Genomic DNA, 18,492 nt, shown 5'->3' on the forward strand with positions numbered 1-18,492 from the left:
TCCTTAACCCTAACCCAACTAGGACTCACTAAAGCTCACTATTAAAACCACTCTGCGTGCATGCATTCCACGGGACTTGATGACTTAATCAGACCAAGTCATATACACCCAGGGAATCGTTGGCCAGGCCAACGTCACCTGTGTAGCTACATGCTGGGGATCCTCTGCATGGCATGCGAGGGGTCCGAGGTTCGAATCCCGGGGGTGCCAAGTGACTTTCCTCTTCATCTTCTCTCCTTTTTCGTTCCTTCTTTCCCTTCCGATAGCCAAAAAACCATGGGTAGGGTTAGGGATAACAAGCTTAAAAAACAGTATAGTTAATAGTATCTTTGAAATTAACAAAAAGAAGAAGCAGAGTGTTTCTTGTTTTTCAACAGTTAGTACTGTTTGCAAAGATAATATTAAGCCATTGAAGAAGCCAGTTCAAAGTATTGTTATTTTTCCTTAATAGTCCTGGCCAAGTTCATCCAGGGGTCGCGCTAACCTGCGTTTCTGCGCGTACAGCGCATATTTTTAAGTTTGAGCGCATCTATTCATTTTTGCATACCAGTTCAGGGGTTTTCATGCGCGCAGAAAACTGAAAACATGTGAAAGAAAAAGAAAAGCTTCGATCTCCAATATTTACGACCTGTCCAGAAATTATGTAACATAAAATGCAATAACATAAATGTTGAAGTGAAGTCGCCGTAGCATTGTAACATAATTTAAAAATAAAAATAAAATACACACCGCCAGCGTAATTTAATACAGATTGTGATATTGTCTAGAATCACTGATGAGTTTTATTGCAGTACTGAATGACGACACGTACGTGAGTTGGTAATTTCTAATTCTAGGGATAGGTAAGAAATGCTTCAAGAGTGGTGTGTAGAGATATGCCAGCGGTGAAATACGAGGCCGTAGAAGAAAAAAGTGACAAAAATTTGCCCTTGAATTATGTTTTATAATCAAAATACTCCAGTAATTCAATAAATATCATGATATTTGGCCTAAACTTGAACTCATTTGCAATGAAATGTCATTTTTTATTGAGTAAATCATGGCTTTTTCACTCGTCCATGTGACTTGCAATGCTGTTGAATTCTGCACTTTGCCGAAGTTGAACTGCATTTTATGGAATTCGGCGAACTTTTATGGCATAAAGCAACACTTTTATAGCAAGTACACTGCGTGGGAACTTTCTTTAAAAGGCAGATAGTTGGTTAATAGCGAGAATCGCGGTGTGAAAGGGAGATCACGTTTTTTGCCAGGCCTTTTAATAGTTAAAACTATTTACACATCATAACCAAAATCACAAAATCTGATACTGATATATTGAAACGGGCATTCAATACTTGACTCGAGAACCCCTCATTTTAGGATTTGAGCGCATATTTTTAACACTTTCAGGGGGTTCAGGGGTTCTGAGAACCCCTGGTTTAAAAACCTAGTGCTACCCCTGAGTTCATCCAATCAATTAGCAGGTGTACTACACCCCTCATAATGCTTTGCTAAGGCTGTTGAATGCGCACACTATGCACCGGTTGGCTGAGAATACGATATAAAATGATCATAACTAATAAATTAGTTAATCATTTTAAAAAGAAATAAGATAAATCAATCTTGCCTACTTTGATTGCATAATCTTTATTTTTCTTCACTATTGCAACGTTGCAATGTGATAAAACACCCTTCATATCTTCCTTACAACTTTACAGGAAGACAAATTCAGATACTGCACGCAACATCTCTAAATAAGATGATCACATCTATCCACAAGTTGCCATGGTATATTTCCTTATATAAGTAAACTTTGCCCCGAACCCCAAATTGATATTTCCTTTGCACTATTGTCTAAACTAGGTCAGCAGTTCTTCACTGGAATTGATAACAAGTATTTTATACCTGAAATGAACTAACTATTCTGTCTGTCAGGCATGTTTACATTGCTCCATCTGTCTATCACTCTCACTCCCCCCAGACCAAAATTAGCTCCCCCCCCCCTAAATAAATCCTGGTTACGGGCCTGTCTGTCTGGTTTTTTATTTGTTTGCTTTTGCATTTGTTTGTTCTTTTGTTTGTTTACGTGTTAAATCTTGGATTACAATACATTACATTGTTTCATTTTTCAATTACTTACAGTTAAAATCTTCAAACTCAGAAGGTATAACAAAGCTCTGTGGTAGGAAGTCAAAATGCTTGTGGCCCTGTACAAAAAAACAATGTAAAATGTTGAAAACAAAATAGATTAATCACACAGAATTTCATCAAGTAAGAAAAAAAGAATTATTCTCAAAATAAAACCCTTTTATGGGCTGCAAAATATTAACGCTGAGTGCACACATCAACCTAGACTATGCCATAGTTGAATTTTATTTAAAATGTTATTATTAGTCATGATGAACCCATTTCGTTGAACTCAAAATTATACTGATGTTTATTAAAATTAAAGTATTCAATAGTAAAATGGTCATAAAGAGTTAAAAATATCAGATGATTAGTGACAATGAAAGTAATTGAATGCAACATTATCTTGCATAATTATAATGTTTCACTTTAATACTGAACAATTCTGATTTTGGAATCTACCAGTTTATTGATAGCGAACCCCGAAAAATCCGACTATGGACTTTGAATTTTAAGCAGAACTTTACCCCGGGACTTTGCTCCCTAAAAACACACTGTCAAGCATACTTGTTTATCAGTCCATTAACCACAAGTACTAAGCATGGTATAGTACAAGACGCGCCAGATGTTTGATGAGAGATTAACTTTCGCGTCAACACAAAAGTGCCGCAAATACCACAGATAGTTGTGTACGGTGTAGTTAATGGTAATGGCGCGGGCCCGGAAGATTTAAACCATAGCGAGATATGGGCGACCGATCACAAGGCAGATCCATTTAAAGATGCATTACATCATGGCCAATTTTAGTTAGGCCAGAAATTGGCCTAACTCTCCATAGAGTCCCGTGTTAAAAATCTTAACCGCAAGGCAAAGTCAGTAGTCCACTTGGGAAGCTAACAAACAGAGGGAGTGCGGTGACTGAAAAGATCAGATACAGATGTGAAAATCTATCAGTTGCACACAAATCAATATAAATCAGAGTTTTATGCTTAAATGTAATAGCCAGAGTATGCAAAATGGGCAAGTGGACTACGGAGAAGTCTAACATCAACCTGGCAAAAGTCTACTCTCTGATTAGATATACTGCCCTCTAGAGTCTCAAATATGTCAACTTCATTTGTCACAAAATCATTCCTAACCCAATCAATAATCAAGGAATTGTTGACAGTTGCTAATTACTCTTATTTGTTCAGTCACTCTGCTTCTTTGCTCATTTTGTTGTCACAACCTTGGAATTTATTGACCATGCAATGGTGAAATTGAAAAGATAATATTTACAAGTAATAACCTTACTAAATAATACAATAATCAATGGAACAAGCTAAGAATAGCTTGAAAGGTTGAATTTTCTGTTTTTCTTCTGGGGTTTAAGAATTTTCTGAAAATTTTTTTTCTGCTGAATTTTCATGGCCACTGCATGATTCCCATAGTACATCTCCATTGTTGTATGGAATGCATTTTGTGTGTGTGTGTGAGCCTGAGTGTTTTGGCAAATCATTTTATGCTTATTCTCCTAACACATTTATCAAAGAGCTGGTTCTCACAAAATTACACCAAAAGAATTAGAATGAGTGAATGAATGAATGAAACTACACGATCAAAAGATTTAATTTCAGTTTTTTAAATTATGAGAAATAAAATAATCAACTACATTGAAAGACAGTAAAAGAACTCGGGGTACTCATATAAATGGTCTGTACACATGCGTGACCAACAAAGAAGTAAAAAGGGGTGTTTTTATTAGGCAAGGCAAGTTACGCGCATGACACATTTAGGTTCTAAAAAACACTGATTTTCAAGAATAAGGGTAATTTTATGAAACCGAACAACTTGTTTAGGGTACTGTATAAGTGGTAATTTTTCGCGTACAGTTATTTTCGCGACTTGTAGTGAGAGACACATTTTCGCGAATGTTATTTTCGCGATTGCCCAGTCCTCCTCTATACTTTTAATACATTATTGCATACTTTCGCGAGGTGTTATTTTCGCGGTTGGAGCTCTAATCGCGAAATTCGCGAAAATAAAACCCTCGCGAAAATTTCCACTTATACAGTACCTTTTCTAATTGTTGGTAAATTAACGAGTATAAAAAAGGGTACATATTTTGCATTTTTACTAGCCAAAAACTCATTAGGCAGTAAATTCTATATTAGATTTATACCTTATTAAGGGGTTAAATTTGCTGGTAGGGTAAAACTCGTTTAGGGGGTGTTTGAAAACGATTTGGTCACTTATGCATACACTACCATATTTGAGTGGTCCCCCCAGGAAGAACTCCTAAATGATGTTCATATAAAACACAAGATATGTAATTTATTATGAGCACATCTTGGGAAATCAAGTTAATTGACTCCTTAAATGAAATCCACTGAATTGTCTACCTATCATTTATTTACCTTGTCTTTGATGTAATAATGCAAAGGTCAAGTGTTTAATTGCAGAACTGCACTTATGTTAAATACTCAGAGAAAGTGAAACAGTGTATCTTCTTGTATGTTGCCTAGCAATCACAAAACATTTTACAAGTACAAAACGTTTTAATATCAAACATTCAAAAACATTTTTGAAAATGTACTGCAAAATAAATACCATAATCTTATGTAGGCCCAAGTGTTAGCAATTAACTGTATGAAACAAAAAAATATTTTACACTAAACATTTTCACATGATTGTTGCAGTGTTTTTCATGTTTTAAAATTGTTTTCATGTTCTTTGTGTTGTTTAATTTGACCAAAATCAAAACAAGTTTATAGTGTCAAAAAATAATGTTTTAAAAACATAGTTGTGTGTTTTCCAGATGGTTGTGTTTTTGAGTCTACCAAACATAAGCGCAAGCTTTCAATATATTACAGAATTCATTTAATTTTGTATGCCAACATTTCATATAGGCCCTATACTCAAGCAAAGAAAACAATTTTGTATGCATGGATTATCAAAATATATTAAATAGACATTCCAAGGCCATTTCTATGCAAAATTTGTTGCATGGTAAAATACAATATACCAATGAGAAGGAAACAGAAAATAAACAAAATATCAACCTTTTGTATGCTAGCTTTTACGTGTCAAATGGGAGATTCAAACAATTTAATTCAGTTGTCAATTTAAAGAATTGAAGGTCAATTTTATATTGAATCAAATCAATTAATGAAGATGTAACTATCTCTACCTGTCAGGTTGATGGATGGATTGATTGATTGAATTTATTAGTATTAGCAACATCAAAAGATAACAATTACAATATTGCACCATTTGAATCAATAAAATACATTGTCAAAATGCGTACAAAAACTCTTTAAAAACATTACAGCCCAGAGGAAGATTTAATAATAATAGCTTAGAAAATAAATAAATTGTATAAATTATAGTTCGAAACACCTATGTTGTTAAAACAGGAAATTCATATATAGGCCTATATAAAAATATAAAACTTTCATGTGGTCTGTGGAAAGGGCTGAAGTTGAAAATGGCAGTTAAGAAGATGTGATAAAAATCTATATTAATCATCATAAAGAAGAAATTGTTCTTACTGTTGAATAGATGAAATGCATTAAAATAGAAAATGACTGGTGCAATTTACAAATGCAATGCATTCTTGCCAGATGGTTTTTAAAATTATTCATAATATACAAGTCAATGTGCAAATTTCAAATGAGAAATGCAATAAGCATGGTAAGTACTGGTAATAACACATTCAAGATCAAGTACACAAACTACCTTACTTAAAAAACTGTCAATCTAAATTAATGTAACCAAACAGAGAAAAATCTTACAAAAGCAAACTCTATACAAATCAGTTTACAGCACCATAAATTGTAAAATTGCCTTGCGAGGGGGGGGGGGGGGGAGAATCATTCAGAAAAGGCATACTCATCCTTCTAAAGATTTTGTCCACACTTTATGGCCCTTCCGTGATGTGGGAAGTCCTCTAATTAAAAATACAATAACGCTTGAAAACCAACGCCTCTGTAAAATTTTGATTTTAGAAAAGTGCCTTAAATTTATTCATAAAGGCACTGACCACAAATTGTACATATCTATTGGCTAGGTCAAGCACCTCAGGGTCATCAAATTTGCATATCTTAAGGTATCTTATTGTTAAAGGCTGAGTAGAGAGACGGTTACCATGCCAACCAATCTTTTGCATTTAATTCAATACCAGCTGCCATGTCAAATACGTTTGGATGGTTAATTACTTGTAAAATGGAAGAGAGAAACTAAAATTGCCTGTAAAATTGACACCTTCCTTTCTCTTAATACCACTATTATTGCAATGTGAATACATTACTTTACACCTTCCATAAATATATTTCTTGTACTTTTAACAGTATTGGAATATGGGTAAGTTTTATTATAACAAATGTGTCAATTGACCGGAGACCTTATAAAATATTCACAAAAATAATGAAATCCTATCATGAGTACATAATTTCATGCGCCCCCATTTGCCATTACATCTTGCATGTTTACTCAACGAACCATAACATTAACCTCAGCCCAGTCAACCAAACCTGATACAGAAACAATTGAAAATATATTTATGGTAACTGCTTCAATTGTTTAAACCGTGTAGAAAATGATCCCACAACACCAGAAATCGTCTGATCCTCAATATTTTAAATAAACAAATATTTTCATTTACAATATTATTAAAACAGTCAGTTAATTTCATTATCTTGACAATGCTATGCCATTTGGATAAACCTATTATATTGAATCCTCTTTTTTTTTTTTTTTTTTTAATATTTATAATCATAATCATAATATTACTTCCTCATGATGGATTAAATCTATTAAGAAGATTATTATGAGGACAGACTATCTCCACAACATCTTTAGGGATTCACTACTATATCCATCTTTTTTAATATGCGCATAATTATTTGGCTAGTACAAGGCTTCTTAAAGGCCAGTCAAATTTTTAGTCTGCTTTCTTAACCAAAAATTCTGAAATAACATTGGTATTGGCTGTCAGGAAGGTTTTCTGTCCATTTTAAGCTGAAATAATGAGGCAAATATAAGAAACCCTACTTTAAATACCATCTTGGCCGCTTAACTTAATGGGGGATTTAATGTAATTCAAACTTGTTCTTTTGTACACAACAAATTTGGCTGTTTCCAATCATATATATAAGTAACCATTATAAATATGCCCAAAACTCAGGTTTAACAAAATTACCAAATCATTCAAAAAGATTGTAATATGGCTGCTTTAAAAAAAAAAAAAGTATGTCGCAGACACAATCGGTAAAAAAACTTTTTTATTTTTTTATTTTTTTAAAGAAAATGAGCCATGCGATATGCGATATTTATTTATTTTTTTTAGTCAAGGCACAATATTTATGTACTTTTTGATATTCAAATACAGAAACATAGTAATTTATACACAATGAATAGTTTTGTTTGTCTCTTTTACAATCATGGCGAAATGTGTTCAAAAAATAACGACCAAACTGCCAAAAAAGACAAAATTGAATCGCTATACGATACTTAAGAAAAAAAATGAACATATGGGGCAAAAAAAATTACGGCCAACAAGTAGAGCTAAGCGCTAAATTGGATTTCACATAGCAATGTGCGCAGGCGTCTGTGAGACCAGAGAACCAGAGAAGATCTTCTCTGGTGAGACATACATTCTTATTTTCTTGGCCTAAAATAATTTGTTTTGTTCTTGTCCGGAGTTTTTTTATAAATTGACAAGGGCAGGAGTTTTGTGGGTTTTTTTTCAATGCAAAAAAACAACTGATAAAATTAAAACCAAGTGGTGTACGAAAATTAAATGCTAAAATCAAAATATCAAACCTGCATAAGACAGGGTTCGAGGTTTGAGTACGGTTTTACTGCCAAAATGGGGGAAAAATGAAGTTCATGTTATGTTTTCTGGACTAGAATTTTGTGCTGAGTCCATTTCTGAAGTTTTTAATACACAGGGTTACACCATTTTCCTGGGAGTCTACTTGGAACACAACTGTATTTAAAAAAAGTTACAGAGCATTATTACTTCAGTTGTTGTTTTGAATCTATAAATATGTTAAACAAATTATAAAGACTGCTTAAACACTGTTCTCATGTATGAAAATGAAATGATGTTGGTACTGAGGCCCCTGTATTCCTATATATTTAGTAAACATATAGCGGTCAGGTTTGGTATCAAGACAATAAATCTATTGATGTCTAAACTCATAAAGAAATGATGTTCTTAAAGTGTTAATGTATAACTGATTACCTTTACACAATCTTAAAATGTTTATACTGAAGCATAGCACTTTATTCACCCCCGCCATCAGAAATGGCTTGTTGATACCGCAACTGAATATTGTGTGATCTAGCAGCATGGGCTGCATCAACTTTTTTTGATAAATGGTTGATGTGATGAGCTGGTACAGAACTAAAGTTCTCTTCACCATACCACTTGACTATTACTTGATTCTGATTCAGTTTTCTCAGGATAGAACTTCAGATAGATGTTCAGGTACATCAGTTGGGAAAATGACTTTAGCTGGATACCAGTAGCAACCATGCTTTGCCCATACTACATCTCCCGGTGTGAAAGATTCTTCATCATCGGTGGTCGTATTATCATCAGATCATCCCTTTATAATTACATATTTGAGGGCACAACATGAAAGGCATTGACTGCTCTTCCTGGAATAACTTTTATGGGTGTGACCTTTGGGTTTTTAAATGGGTTGATACATCAGAAAAATGGTGTGAACCTCAAAATGGGGCAAAATCTGAGTCGTAAAAAAAATTATTTTGAAAAAAGTATACATGGCATCATTCCACAAATCTAATCGATTGTGGGGATTGGTAGAGTGCACAATCGATCAACTTTTCAGAGCTGTACCTCCATAAGTTTTTCAGAAATAATTTTTTTACAATTTGCCATATTTTTTTCACGCTTAGGGGTATGGGTAACATTTTTGCAATTTTCTTCAATTTCTCTTTTTTTAAGGAAGTTAAAATTATTATCAGTGTGTGGCAAATTGAAATATCATTAAAATGAGGGGTTAATGAGGTCTCTAGCCTCTTTAGATCAAATTTTATGGCTAAACTAAGATACAAATCTCTAAAATGACCTTTTTGGGCTTTATTTTTCACTTTCAAGTTCAACTTTATCCGGTATGGTATACAAAGTAAGCGATGAAATCAATTAAAAACAGTTTTATTTGAACAAATAAACCATCAGGTAATACAAAATAACAGAGAAAGACAACATTTATCTATATAGTAGAAAATATTAGGGATTAAAAATTAATGGTGAATTTTTTTTTCACCTAAAACTGGTCATTTTCAGTAATAAATGGCCATAAATCCATGTTTAACCCAAAAACGACTTAAGATACAGTATTCTAAGTTAGAAAAATGGAAAATTCAGACATTTTTACCTTAGAAATACTATATATGCTCATTTTTAGAAGTATTCTTTTTAACACCTAAATATTTTTTTCACACATTTGGCAGTGAAACCGTACTCAAACCTCGAACCCTGTCATAATGTTTATTTTTACCATAAGACATACAAACAAAAACACCAAACATATCATATTTCAATTAAAGGTTTCTGATCACAATTTTTTTCAGTTCAGTTCAGTTCTTTCAGTTGACCTTGACCAAGTTGTGTTTGTCATAATTGCTTTTGTTTTGTTTTTTGTCATTATTTAAACTATAATAATTACAGGATTTATAATTATTACATGATTTGTAAATTGTAATTAATGAGGTTGCAAATATTTGCAAATAACCAAGGTTTGTAAATACAAAGGACATGCAAATAAGATCATTTATATTCATACATATGGCCTATTATAGGACATGATGTTGAAAACATTCTTTCAAATAAAATCCACTCCATTTCCTTGTATTCATTTTACACAAATAATATTGATGTATAAAAAGTTCACATTTCCTCCCATATCAAAGTGTAATCTAATATTTCACCCAATTCAGAGATTAGGACATATTTCATGCATTTTTTTTGCTCATGTAGTGGGGAAAGTTTTTTCCAAAAACTTCCTACCCCCCGAGAATCTAATGGTGGCCCCTAATATCTGGCTTATAGTATAAAATATTCAGGCAATTCATCCATTATAAATGTATTCATCAAGACACCATGCATAAATAACCAGTAATAGTCACACCTATCACACATCACCATGCATGCAAACACTTCAGACTTGTGTACCAACTACTAAAATAGCACTTACCATGCTTACTATCATTCTATTTTAAATGAAGAATACTTTGAAGACACTCAAATATTGAGTGTTTACTTTTTATGAGTTCGAGTTATAGTTATAGTTAGTTACATTTTAGATTTAGAGTTAGAGTTGCATTTTAGAGTTCGATTTAGAGTTAGAGCTGCACTTTAGAGTTTGATTTAGAGTTAGAGTTGCATTTGAGTTACATTTTAGAGTTAGAGTTACCGTATTCATTCATTCGCCCATGCCCCAATAAGCGCCCACCCAGGGTATATCAATTTGCTAGAGGGTACCATTAATGGTTTTGAAAGTTCATTTCATGACGTCAACTTTTTTCTAGGTCAAATCTGTCTCGTTCGAAGGAACTCATCGCTTAAGTTGGTTTTTGCAGAATATCAATTTTAAACGTCTTATTTTCTCAAAAAAAGAGTCATTTTCGTTGTCCTCAAAATATTAGCTTGCCAATGATATGATGTTGTCCGAGCAATATATATGACCTTTAAATGTTACCCCCTCCCCTAGCTTGAGAGTTATCTTACTAGAAATATCCTGACTATGCTACTACCGCAATATCCTCCATCACAGCTATAACACAATTTGCAGAAAGCATTGTTAGTTAGAATGAGTTAGAATTGTTTGTTATACGAGCAACAACCTGACAAATATACAGAGGGGTTGATGTTTATCAATCCATCATTTGGGATCATTTTACACATCCAATTTTAGCTGACAAAATTGTACAATTAAAAGAGGTAACTCACAAAATCTATACTCCTTTTTTCTGACTTCTATCAATGACAGCCTGTTGTGCTGTAATGCGCCACTAATTATAGTACCGATTAGTTTTAAGGCCACATTTTGTGGGAAGGGTAAATTTATGTATAGTGGATCACAGATATTGGAACATTTCAATATCTGTGAGTGGATGTACAAGTGTCAGACCTAGATTTAATTATAGATTCAATGTATCAATATCTTCCCAACATGCACAACAAATTTGCACAAGATGATAAATGGGCCAATTTTAACACTGGGCTTTTTCCATTCGATGTACAGGAGGATGAATGGTCCCCGGATTTTAATGGCTGTTTCTAATGATACAGAGCTATATACAGTTCAAGTGTCAGGGACACCTGTAGATTTACTTATTGAGAATTCTTCGTTCTGAGAAACTCTCAATATAAAATTGACAGTATTGCCTATGATAAAAAAATATCATTTATTCAGTAAACTATATAAACTAAAATACAGGCTTTGACTAATAATACTTAAAAATATCGGATCTCAGTTTATAGGCCTATATGATTAATTAAAACCTGAATCTTGATGATTGTATCAGCCATCCCTGGGAGGTACCTCTCCCATGCATATGCCCAGGCCTGTATACATGCTGCCGAGAGCCATTACGGGCCCGGGGGTAAAATGAACGCACTGCCCCCCCCAGTGTGTCTTTTTTTTTTGCTTTTATGGGCCCATTAATGTATATGTTTTCTTTAATTTTACGGGCCCCTAGGATCCCGGGCAACGCACCCCTTAACCCCCTTGTCATGGCACTGCCTGTATAGTGTGTTTATTTTGGAGGTGTGGAACTTTTTTGAATGAAAAGTGCACTTGTGGAGATTTTAACCTAAACCCCTTTTGTTCTTTTCTCCCACTTTTGAACATTTTTATAGAATTTTGGGAGTGGTGATGGGTATTGCACCCCACTCTATGTAGGCCTACATGCTCATCTATCTAGCTATATCAAATGTGTGCTTGATGGCAGCAACATCTTGCAATGCATTCTGGGGTTGCATTGAATTAACCACTGGTATCTTACAGCTACGCTTTACAGTGAGGATCTATCCATGGATCTATCACAGTTCCAACCCAGACCACCCTGAGCCAGGTGTGTGACCATAGATGGTGTGACTGACATGGTCCATAGCTCAATGGCAAGGTCTTTCACATAGTCATGTAGTTGACCTTTAGAAGGACAAGGACACAGGCACAGTGTTGTATTTTAAATCATAGTCAATGGTCACAGCAGACCATTCTTTTTACAGTCTATGCATGACCTTTCAGTTGCATTGTAGCCACGATGGCGAACAGACCTCGGCACGGCTACAAATGACCCACGCTGTAGGCCTAAGCATGGTATATGGTACCAATATGTTCCCCGTCCTTCCTGCGACTATCATCACCATCACCCCCGGACATTTTTCTGCTGTGGTCAATGGTTAAATGAAAGAATAAAGATTTTTTTGGTTAAATCATAGATTTTAAATAAAATGTTAAATTTGGCTGTTTGTTTGTTGACAAATTGTTACAATAATAAAAATCATAAAAATACAAATCTTTAAAATTGTGTCAGTCAGGGTTAAGGCATGGGGTATGAACGTTTGGACAGTATTTATTGTGGGACATTAGAGCACATCAGACATATCGAATTGCATTCTGAATACCAAGAAATTATGTCCTTCTGATATCAAATAATTTTGATTTTTTGAAATTTGCAATGTAATACACATTTTATGGCAAATAATTAAAATTGATATTTTTGATATTTAACAGTACTCAAAGTAAACTTTATAAATCTGATGATTTATACTTAAAGTGTATGTAGCTGGTGAGATGAAAAGCAGACGATCAATTGAAAATTTTGACCTTTTGTATTGAAGATATGGATTTTTTTCCCAAACACACAAAAAAATTAGGTATTTTAAAAAAAAAACCCTATATCTTCAATATGAAAGGTCAAAATTTTCAATTGATCATCGGCTTTTCCTCCAGCTACATACACTTTAAGAATATATCATTAGATTTATAAAATTTACTTCGAGGACTGTTATATATCAAAAACGTGAAAAATATCACATTTTAATAATTTGTCATAAAATTTGTATTATACCGTGAATTTCAAAAAATGAAAATTATTTAATATCAGAAAGATATTCTTCGTATTCAGAATGCAATTTGATATGTCTGACGTGCTCTCATGTCCCACAAAAAATACTGTCTAAACGCTCATTCCAGATCCCTTAAGCTAAAACCCGGAGCTAAAATAAAGAGGTACAAAAAGACTAAACAACACTGGCTATTTTTGGCATGAATATGGGGTACTTAATTAATATCATACAACTTAAACATGTTAATCCGTATGTCACAATTTGCTCTATCTGTTGACCTATTATAATACAATCACAACAAATTTGGTTGTTTCTATTTTGGTGTAGGCCTAATTTGGGACATGTGTAAACATAAAATCATGTTTAGAAATAATAACCAATTTCATTAGATCGTACATAGTGTTTTTTTAATGATGAAATGTCCAACCTCCATGTCCAACATAGCATGGCATACGGCTCACACTGAAGTTAGACTAGAGTTTGATATTTTCTTAGAACTTGCACTACTAGATCTACTTGCACTCAAGCATGATGTCCAAAGAGTAAACACTGTCTCAGTTACTCTGATCGCAATTGCTATAATAGACTGCTGCAGTCATGGACCCCGCCAAAATTGCATGCCCCCTTTCAGCTTGCCAAAAATGTCTTACTCCCCCCCCCCAATGTCACACTCCCACCAGGCCCATAATTATTGCACAGCCACAGGAACAGCCCCTAAGAGGGAGTGGGTGGGATAAGATGTTTCACAGGGTGAATCTGCCACTGGAAGCATTTACTTTTGTGCACCGCCTTTAATGACGCACATTCTTTGTGTCTAATCAGTACATGTGTCCACACAATTTTAGTTTTATTCTTTGTCAAAAATCCTCATGATATGCACCCCGTTGTTGAAAGGGGTTCAATCATGTTTGTTCATAACCGATAACAACTCACGTCCGGCGCGTCTGTGTGGTTTACTTTGTTCGGGCAGCTATAAAACTGCCCTCACGAAGTAAACCATGCAGACTATGTGGACGCATCGTTGTTAAACGGTGATGAACAACGGTGAAACATGATTGAATCCGTAATTAAAATTACAAAATATAAATAACATTTAACCTATACGGGCAATGAAGTAAACAACATAGAAGACTTTCAGTTTGTTAAATTAAAAAACGACTAGCAGATTGAATGCCCATACTAATATAAGAAGAAAAAATTGGCAGTAGAAAAACTACACAATTTCAAAACACTTCCATTTTCCATTAAAATTGAAGAAAAAAAAAAATATCAACAACATTAAACCTTCATGCTGACAGTAGTATGTTTATTTTCAACTTTCATATTGAGATATTCTTCTTGGTCTTATTTTACTGTTATCTTGGTGTTTGTGTTGGGGGAGTGGGGGACCGGAATGATAAAATTGCAATTCGCTATGGTATCAATTGCCAAAGACTATACGTATGTCAAATGTTCAGCCATTCTTCCCGTTTTGTGATTGCTCCTATATACTAAGCCAGCGGGGGCCTTTGCGGAGCACAAGCATTCTGCTAGTCTTAACAAATTGAACATGCACCTCAGCTAAACATTATAAAAGTGAGTACAGTTGATTTGATTTATCATTTTCAATTGTATATTAATTTATGATTCTACCTGGATGAATAACAACCTTCACAAAAGTAATATTACTATTTTCTTTCATTTAAAAATATATAAATTCTGCGCTTCTTAAATCAATACCTCTTCCACTTCAACTTAAACAGGATGACGAGCAGACATCAATATCACAATAAAAAATTCCACTAACTCCGACCTTGAAAACGATTCAAAGGAGTAGAAAACACATTTTTGCATAAATGACGCCAATGCATATTTTGTTACATTTAAAAGATAAACCTTAAGGGGGTACTACACCCCTGTCCAATTTTGTGCCTATTTTTGCATTTTTCTCAAAAATTATAGCGCATTGCTGACAAGTAAGACATGCATATTATAGGGACAAGGACTACAACTACTGCACTGGGTATCTTATTTTGGCACAGACAGCAGTTGTGGAGTTGCAGTCAAAAACGAGGGAAAACCAGTATTTAATCAATAAATCAATAACTACTTGCCTTGAGTTGCTGAATTTTCAGAACAATATTTGTAGTCCTTGCCCCTTCAACATGCATATCTTAATTGTCACCAATGCGCTATAATTTTTGAGGAAAATGCAAAAATAGGCACAAAATTGGCCAAGGGTGTAGTACCCCCTTAAAGACCACTTTGCATTCGGCTTCAATATTTTACCAATTATATTTTTTTTTATCTTTCCACTTTTACCAATTATATTAGTTATTATGCACAAACATTCAAGATAAAATGGATTGGAAATGTTAACATCTAGACATGAATATGATTACTTCATCGTGGTTAGTACTCTTCCATCAACCAATCAATTAATTGAAGGGCATCTCCGCATACATAATTTGTTGGTATGATACCTCATCGATTAAGTTCATATGTTGAATTTGATTAGTGAGAAACAAATTACAATAATTGCCATCACTAAAGTCCAATTCACATTTTCAGAGGAGACAATTCTTTAACAGTATCAAATCAGCAGTACAGAGTGTACATTAGTTGTGAGCCAGGTTAATGGGGGGGGGGGCAAAAATGTTACATGAGAAGCTAAACCAGCAAACTCCATTTTTATATATACATATAGGCCTACTATATTATGACATGCCTTGTTTCAGGTCTTGATAATCCTGTTTAGGGGTAAAACAAGTCACAAAATGTCCCATTCTCTTTTAAGTAATCTTGAGTGCACTCTGATTCTGAAAGAGGAACAAGGAACAATTCTGATTTGATATAGTGGCTATTTTCCTGCATCCGATGCTCCTACCTTAAGTCACAATTTTCCCTGGTCCCTAACTTTAGAAAGATTTATATAATCACTGATTCAGGAAATAGATGCATTTGAATGATTGAAGATTAAATCAGGAAAAGTGGATCCCCAGTGGTCATTTTGAAGAAGCCATTGGCCAAGATGGAGAAAGTCGAAAACCTGTAAGTAATTTTTGGATTTGTCAATCAAAAAACTCTAACCTGATTTTATATAATCTACTCAGGTGATCAGTTTATTCTCTTTTTCTTTTACAGGCCATTGCAAGCTTGATCAAACATATCTTGGAAAACATTTTGCAAGCATTGTCCACATCATTACACACAAATACATTAATTGGGATAATATATTTATGTGTAATGAATCTAATGATGTGGACAATGCCTTCAAATTGTTTTAAGATATGTTTGATCAAGCTTGAAATTTGCATTGTATCCTGCATGGGAACTCCCGCCTTTCATTCAGGTGCACCGCTGACAAAGCGAAAAGTTACATGTAGAAGTTCTACTAGAACATCACAACAGAGCTAACAATATGCTTCACCACTGTTCATTGACCACCACCAACATGACACATAAAGAGAATAAAAGGATCACTTCCTGAGTGGGTTACAATTGATTATATAAAACTATAATTTGGTTCACCTCAAGTTTGGTAGTGATGTCAATGCTTTTGCACAGTTGCGCCGCAAGCGTGCCAGCAAGTCGCACCTGAAAGCGGGCATGTACACTCAGAGCGTTTAAGTTCATGCCTGCGATTCGATGCTGTGGAGCGAAATATGCACATAAATCACTACCAAACTTGAGGTGAACCAAATTATATGCAAAGCACATAAATCAAATAATTCTCATAATTGGATGATGGCTAGAAAATTAAGAAATGAAATAAACTGAATAAGACATTGCAGAAGAACTACTGCAATAATGCTACCAATAAAAATATAAATGATTCAAAGAAGTTATGGTGTACTATAAGAAAACAAATTCCTAAAAATGTACCTTCTGCTACAAATGTTCAAACAAAGGATGGTTTACTTGTAATGATGCAGAAACAGCCAAGCAGTTTAATAGTTATTTTACATCCATTGGTAATACCTTGGTTGGTAGTTTAAAAATGTTGTTTGTAATGATATTAATGCTTTGTCCAATAATGTGGATAACATGTATGAAGATATTTTCAGTTTGATATCATAACACACAGTGGCGTAGCCAGGATTTTGGAACCGGAGCGGCACAACTTGTAAATGTACCGACGGAAATATTTTTTAAGCGGGACCAACAGAAAAATACTAAAATGTTATGTATAATTCACAAATTTTAATCATTTTTGTTTAATTCTCCCCTTTTTTCTGTCACCCTGGATAAAAATTTGTCTATTGTTAACCCAATTTTTTTTCCCACCAACGCCTTCCGTCTACCAACGGCCTTACATCAACCGACGGCCATGACGAGCGGGGGGGCACCCCCCCCCCCCACTGGCTACGCCACTGATAACACAAGATTTCATCTTTGATCACATTTGAAACTTCACAAATAATAAATCGTCGGGTATTGATAACTTTAGTATCAGCATAATTTCAAACAAAGTGGAAAATTCTCTTTTTGTTCATTAGTGCAATGGGGTTCACGGATAAATTAGCTAATTATAGCATGGTTCAATTCCTTCAACAAAGGCAGCTGCTTAATTACAATACAATTTACAGCATAATGCAGTGATTTTAATAGCCACAAAAAATTGATCAGTGATGATATCTAAACTTTCCTAGAAAAGTCAAAAAGAATTGTACATTATGCATAAAAACACCTAGTTTCATGGGTTCATTTGACCCATATTTTGCATTTTGGGAGTAAAATTGGCTGGCTTTTGGCCAAAATTTATTGATTTTACTGTTTACATAAAATTATAGGTCAAAGCTAAATGCAGAAAAATCAAAGGGCAAAATATATCATGTAGCATCTTTGCAACTTGAGCCATTAAAAGCATGCAGGTATTTTGTTTCATATTGATATGCAGCTGTTTACAAAGTGGGTGTTTTAAAGTGTTAGTTGAGTCTTGTTGGATATGTTCCCATTTATTGGATATGTAGCCATTGTCTGATGGTACCTTGCTAATGGCCAAATAACACCAACAAAATACAAAGCAGATGCTTGATACAACATACTATGCAGCCATTGAATGGAAATCAAAACAAATAACAAGGTAAATAACACACAAATGAAGAGGTGTCATCACAATGAATAATGTCCTTACTACATGTACACACAAAATCGATTAGGCCATTAAAAGCTTTGTAGCAAAAATAAATCACAGCCTTCATTGGGACACCTGCAAGCTGCTGTTTAATTTGAGTGTAAAAACACCTACAATTGTAGCATTAGAATATGATAAACACACTGTCAACAAGTCAACACCATTTGCTACTCTTGAAATG

At 34.2% G+C, this 18,492-nt stretch overlaps 1 protein-coding gene across 9 annotated transcripts in view; it reads right to left on the reverse strand.

The window, feature by feature from the left end:
- Positions 1-18,492, reverse strand: part of LOC140153011 (tubulin polyglutamylase TTLL5-like) — a 181,574-nt gene that overhangs the window by 104,754 nt on the left and 58,328 nt on the right. For all 9 annotated transcript variants that reach the window (XM_072175591.1, XM_072175590.1, XM_072175586.1 and 6 more), the window contains exon 7: positions 2,120-2,186. In XM_072175591.1, coding sequence (XP_072031692.1) covers positions 2,120-2,186 — 67 coding nt within the window. The remainder of the gene's footprint in view (positions 1-2,119; positions 2,187-18,492) is intronic.

This window comes from Amphiura filiformis, chromosome 5 (assembly GCF_039555335.1).
Source record: "Amphiura filiformis chromosome 5, Afil_fr2py, whole genome shotgun sequence".
Taxonomy (NCBI): Eukaryota; Metazoa; Echinodermata; class Ophiuroidea; order Amphilepidida; family Amphiuridae; genus Amphiura; species Amphiura filiformis.